Genomic DNA, 8,443 nt, shown 5'->3' on the forward strand with positions numbered 1-8,443 from the left:
ATATTTTTGTCATAAAGGCACCATATAAAAAAATTGATCAATAAAACTTTTCGAAGCGAGGTTATTTTTAATCATTTAATTAATTAGGCCTATACAGTAGCCATGCAGTATCAGAGAACCAAATAGCACTCACATATCAGTATAACATTTCTCAGACTTGAAACGAAAGCTACACAAGAAAGATATATGAATGCATTAATTTTTTTTTTTATAAATCATGTTTATCAAAGCAACAATCAAGAAAAGAAACATTTTCGGAGTGATTTATAAGCAGATGTCAATGACAGATCCGCGCCCTTTGGTATTTTATCGGCTCGGCAAGAGGGATTCCGAAGAGCTTGGTACTTGGAATCAAGCACGTCAACGGTCAAGTCAACCATTTTAAGAAATACAACAAATTGACGAGAATATTATTGTCATGAGAGCAGGGCACTAGGAAGCAATCACGCTGTCAGTATGGAGATGCTACGGACTCTCGCTTCTCTCTTCTTCTGTGTCTATTTCGTGCATTCCTCGCCGCTTGAGTCATCGATTGGAGCGAGGATGGAGATAACAGAGAATGAGGTCAAGACAGTGACTTTCAATTTCACAGAGACTGATAGGCCAGTGAAAATAATCGTTAGAAGTTCAGATACTTTTATCTTTAGTGTTATAGAGGGTTCTCGCCATAATATTACCAACGGAGAGTCCGGAAATTTCACCGCTTATATTCGCGGGGAGTTTTTAGGACGTGCCGAAGTGCATGTGTTTGTAAACAAACTCTTCAAAGGGACGCAACTCAGCAATGCAATACAAGGTGCGTCCGATAATGAAAGCTGGTACATCACTGAGAATCCGGTGGACGTGGTGGTGAAGCGAGCGGAGAGTCCCCTGTCGACAGTGTTCACGTCCATTGTGATAGTACTGGTGTGCCTGGCTAACATCGCCATGGGTTGTAAGACTGATCTGAAGGAGGTGAAGCGAACTTTGAAGAGACCCGTGGCTCCGATCACCGGTCTGGTCTCCCAGTTCACCCTCATGCCACTGGTACGAAAATACAGCAATGTCCAGACCAGCACACACACAGACACACACACTCATACAGACATTCACAGACAATCAGAAACACACTTACACATCATGTTACTTGTACCACACATATGTAAGGTAAATATACAGGTTGGAACCATGCAATCACCCAAATAGATTATTTGATAGCCTATTTTAGGTATAATATCCAAGTTATCCTCACAGTGTCGGGTCGTGAGTCCACTCGTGGCCACTGCCACGAGTTTGTGGCCACGAGTTGACTCAGTAGCCCTGAAATTGTTAGGATGATCCCAAATAGGATTAAAGGCACCTCAGTCCTGACAAATTAGGTGTGATCACAAAAACTTAAGAACTAGTACATGTAGGTATTTATCATTTTTATGTTGATTCATTAATGTGTGGATCCAGAAATTTTATTTGAGGGGGAGGGGATCCGAGGGATAATTTGTTTTCTCAAGGAAGGGGGGGGGGGGCGGGGGTCTTAGACTATTTTGGTAATTTAACTGTGAAGTTAGTTTGAATTTTTTAGGGGGTCCCATCTCATTGATCTGTGAATGTTCATGTCTGTTATTTGATTTACTACACGAATTTACCAAATTCCACTTCTCCCTAATTAATAAAAACCTGTAGTCCTATACCTATAATTACAAGCCTTGGGGATTAAAGGGATATGTGATAATTTCTTAGCTGACTTAATCCACGATGCTCAAGATAAAATTATCAGAGTAGTTTTATAAATATGGTTCTGTCTAAGATTTGTTCTTTAAATATCATTCCACGAGACTAAAAATATTTATGACTCTGTCATAAGTGCTTTTGTAGAATGCAGCCCTGGTCGCCAAATCAAAGATGTCAAGTTGATACTTCATAATTGAATTGTAAACTTTTGTTGCATATTCCTGGGCTTTTTTTGACAGTTATGTCGCCATAGCAATAAGGAATTTCAGGTTGTGCACAGGAGGAATTTATATTGTTAATATTCAGCACAGCTACCTATGACTGAAATGTGGCACTGTTGAAAAAAATACACCCAAACTGGAAAGAAATGACAAATATACTAGTATTTGATCTTCTCTTCTAACTTGTTTGTGTTATATCAAGAGTTTACAGTTGATCTGTTGTCCATGCTGAGTTACATCAAGAGTTTACAGTTGATCTGTTGTCCATGCTGAGTTACATCAAGAGTTTACAGTTGATCTGTTGTCCATGCTGAGTTACATCAAGAGTTTACAGTTGATCTGTTGTCCATGCTAAGTTACATCAAGAGTTTACAGTTGATCTGTTGTCCATGCTGAGTTACATCAAGTGTTTTCTGTTGATCTGTTGTCCATGCTGAGTTACATCAAGAGTTTACAGTTGATCTGTTGTCCATGCTGAGTTACATCAAGAGTTTACAGTTGATCTGTTGTCCATGCTGAGTTACATCAAGTGTTTTCAGTTGATCTGTTGTCCATGCTGAGTTACATCAAGAGTTTACAGTTGATCTGTTGATCATGCTGAGTTACATCAAGTGTTTACAGTTGATCTGTTGTCCATGCTGAGTTACATCAAGAGTTTACAGTTGATCTGTTGTCCATGCTGAGTTACATCAAGAGTTTACAGTTGATCTGTTGTCCATGCTGAATTACACCTTCCACTGTTCTTGTTACTTGTTTATATATATTCAAATTATTTCTGTTAATTATGTAATCAATTGTTCACATTCAATACACCTTCTGTTGCTCATATAAATGTTAAATTAAATGTTCTCTGTTGATCAAATGTTCGATCATGTTGAATATCCTTTCCAATATTTACATATTGACTATATTGGATACATTGAATCATCCACTGTTTACATATTGATTTGCTTATATTGGATGCATTGAATCATCCAATGTTTTCATATTGACTTGCTTATATTGGATGCATTGAATCATCCACTGTTTACATATTGATTTGCTTATATTGGATGCATTGAATCATCCAATGTTTTCATATTGACTTGCTTATATTGGATGCATTGAATCATCCAATGTTTACATATTGATTTGCTTATATTGGATGCATTGAATCATCCAATGTTTTCATATTGACTTGCTTATATTGGATGCATTGAATCATCCAATGTTTACATATTGACTTGCTTATATCGGTTGCCTTTCTCTATTGTAGATATCCCTGGGAGTTGGTTACTTTCTGGGCCTGGATGCAGCACTGTGGTTTGGTTTCTTTGCCATGGGTTCCTCTCCAGGAGGAGCTGCCAGCAACATCTACTGTTATCTATTGGACGGCGATGTATCCCTCAGTGTGACCATGACCTTCATCAGTACTTTGGCTTCGCTAGGTATGTAGGTCATGACATATTTATTATTATAAACTTATCATCACTAAGTATGTATGTTATGAAAGTGCCACTATTTAAAGGGGGGGGGGGTGTATTTATTTAGGTTTGTTGGGAGTCCTCTTGTGTTAGACCTGTAGCTATAATTTGATTAACCTTTGCAATGTACACATTCACAACTTTTCAATATATCTGTGTGCTATGTTGTAGCTCTGATTCCAGCATGGATCTACAGTGTGGGTATTAATGTGATCTACAAAGACATAGAGATTTCTATTCCCTTCGTAAATATCATCACATCTCTAGTCGGCCTGATCATTCCTGTGGGCATCGGGATCCTGATACAAATCAAGAAACCCAACTGGGCCCGGTTTATAGAGAAGTTGGTGCGCCCAATCACTGTGCTATTCATCATCTTGGTCTTCACCATTGGTGTATACGCCAATCTGTATGTGTTTGAACTCCTGACTCCTCTTACTTTACTAGCTGGGGCTTTAATTCCTTATTGTGGGTTTGCTTTTGGTGCTCTTGTAGCCTTCATAACAAAACATGACAGACAGAGAATCCTGACAATTGCCATAGAGACTGGTATCCAGAACACTGGTATATCCATTGTCATGCTCCAGTTGTCACTTCCGACTCCGGATTCCGACATTGGAATGGTGGCTCCCATTGTGTGTTCCATTTTTACTCCTATTCCCATGGTGATTGCCATTACTGCATATGAAATAAAGAAGCGGTGCTTTAAGAAGAAGGAGGTTGCCACTGGTGAGAAATTGAAAGGACTAGATGGGGGAGAGAAGTCAGAGAAATTGGGGGTGGAGGGTTTATCTTACCAGCCGGTTAGTGAGAAAGGGAGTGACTCTGAAACAGAGACTTGTAAAAAACATGAAAAGAAAGGCATTTAGAAAGTTTTATGAAAAGAGGGGTTGCCATGGACGTCTACTTAACATATTATTTGAGGTTTTCATTTGCTAGTCAGTACGGCTTGCGAAGTTGAAATTGGAAAACTCTGATACTCTCTGCCATGTTTTTTAATAATGCGAAAATGGAAATGACATTTTTTATGTGAAATATCATCATGAATACTTATACATGTATCTATGCTCAAATATGAATATGTAAAAGTTGATGTTCCTCGCAATATATATTTGATATTCCATGAAAAGTTTGCATCTTGAGAGTGCTCAAATGTTTTATTGTTTTATTCTTAAACAGTTTCATTGCTGATCAAGTTTTACACATGTTTTTGTATTTTCCCCCTTTAAGATATGTTAAGAATTTTATACCAAATTATCTGTAGAATATTAATTTTTTTATTTTAAGTTTATTCATCTTTCTTTAAAGAAAATTTAATTAGAGCATACTTGATGTAACCTTTTATATGTCTTTGTTTTAGATTTTATTAGTATAATGACAATGCCATATTATTTTTATATAGAATTACTGGTATATATACAAACTGATTGCTGGAATGTTTTAAATCATTCAATCATGTATTGCCTTAAGGTACTTCACTACACCGAGACTTATACTTTTTACGATACTATGTCACAAGATGGCGATTTAAATGTTTTGTGAAACTGTTTGTATCAATTGATTTAGATGTAGATCATCATAGCTCAGTGGTTAAAATATCAGGCTTGTGAAACGCAGGTCATGAGTTCAATCCACCTGGGGCTTTTGTTTATGTTTACTGTAAGAAATTTTTGAAAATACTATTTTTTATCTAAAGTTGCACATTTTTTCGCCTATTTGACATATATACTTCTTATCCATCATGCTTTCTATCATAATCAAGTAATTGTCTGCTGATTTGAGAAACTTTTTCAAGGTGTAGTGAGACACCTTAAACAACCTGTGTTGGTGAAAGTATTTCCTGATTTGATTTTTCTGTGTCAAAAGCAATGATATTATATGTATATCAGTTTATCAGCATCGGTGAAGATTGCATTTGAATGACAAGTCATTATTTGCTTGCTGTATTTTGTTGACCAGTAGATTTTGTTTTAGATGGAGTGTTTTATTATATTCTAGTCACATCTTGTAGTCAAGTTTAAATAAAATGTAAATTGGAATCTAGCAGGCAGTTGTTATTGTTATCTGTAATTGATTCTAAAAATGTATGTTTAATATGACATATTTTTAATACCTGTTCATGTCTAAACATGTTTTGTATAAACAAAATATATATGTTTGTATCTAGATCCCAGTAATTTTGTCTTCATTTACTTATAGTTAATTGGACATTATGTATAAATGGACACTGACTTGTACCTACGTAAACAAACTTTTGGTTATTAATAAGGACTTTCTTCCTTGATTTTATAATTAGAGGTATGTGTCAAACACTGCATGGTTCTGCCACAGGAGACTCGTACATTTACCTGTCTGACAGGTAGAAGTAACCTGTACCTGTACTGAATCGTCATGGTTCCAGTTGTCTATTTCTATTTGGTTCTAATTTGCCTAGTGCTACAAGTAATTTTGTTCCCACTTAATACAATATTATAGCTGGTTTAAGACATACGGTAGATAGATAGGTACAAATTCATTTTACATTTTCACCAATAAAATTATGGACTTGTTTTTAGCTCATCTGAACTAAAAGCTCATGTGAGCTTTCTATCTGTAAACTTTTTACTTTTCAACATCTTTTCCAGAGCCAATTTCAACCAAACATGGCATAAAGCACCCTTAGGCAAGGATGTCTCAAAGTTGTGAAAACTAGGGATCACACCTTTTTCAAGGGGAAATAATTAGGAATTATTGAAAAAAATTTGAGAAATTTTCAAAAATCTTCTCAAGAGCCATATGACCAGGAAAAGCTAAAACTTATTTTTAGGCAATTACATTTAGTTTAAATCACATATAATGTATATTTATTTATCTCTCAGAAATACATGGTTTGTATGCTTTATCAGTTTCTGTATAAAGTTGCTGTCTGTAAATTCGTTTTCAGGACCACAATGTGAACTAGTTTTGAAAACTAATTGTGCTATCATGTATAAATAAAAGACATAATTATTATTATTATTTTTAAGTATCCTCATGTAGTGTAGATTCAAAGTTGGGAAAATCACGACCTTTGGGGCTATGGTGGTGCCACATTGTGGGGGAGGGGGGGGGGGGGTCGACTTTTTGCATAGAAATACATAGAAGAAAACTAAAAAAATCTTTTCCCAGAAACTAATTTGCCAGGTAGTTTAAATTCAAAGTTGTGAAAAACATGATCCCCGGGGGTAGGGTGGGGGCACAATTGGGAGTTAAAATTTAAAAAAAAAAAGAATATAATATAGAGAAAATCCTTCAAAAATCTTCTTCTCACCAAATAATTACCAGAAAAGCTGAAACTTGTGTGGATGCATCATCAGGTAGGGTAGATTTAAGTTGGGAAATTCATGACACTCCTACCGGTGGGGTCACAATAGGGATTCAAATGTTTACATAAGAATATATAGAAGGAATCTCTAAAAATCTTGTCAAAAACTAACATGCCAGGAAAGCTAAAATGTGTGTAGTAGCATCATGACGTAGTGTAGATTTAAAGGTTTGAAAAGCATGGCCCACATGGATAGGATAGGGCCATAATGGGGGATCGAATTTTTACATAGGAATATCTACATGTAGTAATTCTTTAAAAATCTTCTCAGAAACTGGTCAGCCGGGAAAGCTGGAACTTGTATAAAAGCATTCTCAGGTAGGGTAGATTCTCAGGTAGGGTAGATTCTCAGGAAGGGTAGATTCTCAGGAAGGGTAGATTCAATGCTGTGAAAATAAAGACCCACGGCGAATGGTGAGGCCAAAATGGGGTTCAAATATTTACCTAGAAATATATAGAGTAAATCTTCTTAGGAACTAATCAGCCGGGAAAGCTGAAACTTTGGGGAAGCATCTCCTTCTGAGAAAGCCAATTGTCTAGAAAAGCTGTAGGCAACCTCAGATAAAGTAGATTCAGATTCGTCGTTCAAATCAAAATCTTGAAGAGTAGGGTGGGGCCACATCGGGGATCCAGTTTTACTAAGAAAAACATTTAAATTATGTCTAAAAACTCAAGAGTTATTTTATATGTGTGGTTTTACTTATATGCAGGCATTTTGACATATTGTTGATTCTTCAAAATTGTTTAGACTCTGGACTCTGGACAATTCTTAGGCCTCACAAGGGGTTCAAAGTTTGATGTAGGTTTATAACCCATATATAAACAGTTGTTTAAGATCTTCTCGAGAACTACATTGCTCAATTTGTGATATGAAATGTAAAATCATCCTTTACAGGGGCGCAATGATAAACATAAAAATATGAACGGGATTTATATATATATATAGGATCCATTATACTACATTGTTTAGATATTTTGTATATATTTCTCCAGAAAGTTGATTTGATTATGTCTATTGTTGCTCAGGTGAGCGATGTGACCCATGGGCCTCTTTTTATGCCTTAATACCGTATTTTCCACTATTCTACATGTATTGTTGAGAAGTGAGTGAATTGTCCACTTTTCTACATGTATTGTTGAGAAGCGAGTGAATTGTCCACTTTTCTACATGTATTGTTGAGAAGCGGGTGAATTGTCCACTTTTCTACATGTATTATTGAGAAGCGGGTGAATTGTCCACTTTTCTACATGTATTGTTGAGAAGCGAGTGAATTGTCCACTTTTCTACATGTATTATTGAGAAGCGGGTGAATTATCCACTTTTCTACATGTATTGTTGAGAAGTTAGTGAACTGTTCACTATTCTACATGGACTTGGACAACCTCATGTTTTATTTACTTTCGATCATGCGCTTATCAGGTCTGTCATAGTCATACATATCTAGCTAACACCCTGTGTGATTTTTTTTATAGACATTGAACTGCCTGAGAATCAAGGGATCCTTTTCTTAAGTAAATAAAAAGTGAATAGGTAATGACTCCTCAATAATAAAATGACTGAATGATCTCCCTTATCCTTCAACAATATATGGGTTTTTAAAAGAAAAATAAGATGTTGTGTATTATTGAAGAAAAGGGCCGGTTTTTTAATGGGGGGGGGGGGGGGGGGGCTAGTGATGAACATCTCTGTTTCCGGAAAAAAAATCCTG

The 8,443-nt window shown here is 36.1% G+C and overlaps 2 protein-coding genes across 2 annotated transcripts in view; both read left to right on the top strand.

Moving 5' to 3' along the window:
- The window catches only part of LOC105333566 (adhesion G-protein coupled receptor D1), a 94,839-nt gene that overhangs the window by 43,126 nt on the left and 43,270 nt on the right, over positions 1 to 8,443 (top strand). The gene's annotated exons all lie outside the window — the stretch shown is intronic.
- On the top strand, positions 136 to 5,559 carry LOC136273498 (ileal sodium/bile acid cotransporter-like). Its single transcript, XM_066077990.1, has 3 exons — positions 136 to 1,026; positions 3,184 to 3,355; positions 3,563 to 5,559. Exons 1-3 carry the CDS (start codon positions 457 to 459, stop codon positions 4,258 to 4,260), a joined length of 1,440 nt encoding a protein of 479 aa, XP_065934062.1. The 5' UTR covers positions 136 to 456; the 3' UTR covers positions 4,261 to 5,559.

This window comes from Magallana gigas, chromosome 3 (assembly GCF_963853765.1).
Source record: "Magallana gigas chromosome 3, xbMagGiga1.1, whole genome shotgun sequence".
NCBI classification, from domain to species: Eukaryota; Metazoa; Mollusca; class Bivalvia; order Ostreida; family Ostreidae; genus Magallana; species Magallana gigas.

What these genes read in the sequence shown, in the direction of transcription:
- LOC136273498 (XM_066077990.1), top strand. Translation starts at nt 457, where the DNA reads ATGGAGATGCTACGGACTCTCGCTTCTCTCTTCTTCTGTGTCTATTTC. An exon ending in AGTTCACCCTCATGCCACTG is followed by an intron (nt 1,027 to 3,183) that starts GTACGAAAATAC and finishes TCTCTATTGTAG; the next exon opens with ATATCCCTGGGAGTTGGTTA. An exon ending in CAGTACTTTGGCTTCGCTAG is followed by an intron (nt 3,356 to 3,562) that starts GTATGTAGGTCA and finishes GCTATGTTGTAG; the next exon opens with CTCTGATTCCAGCATGGATC.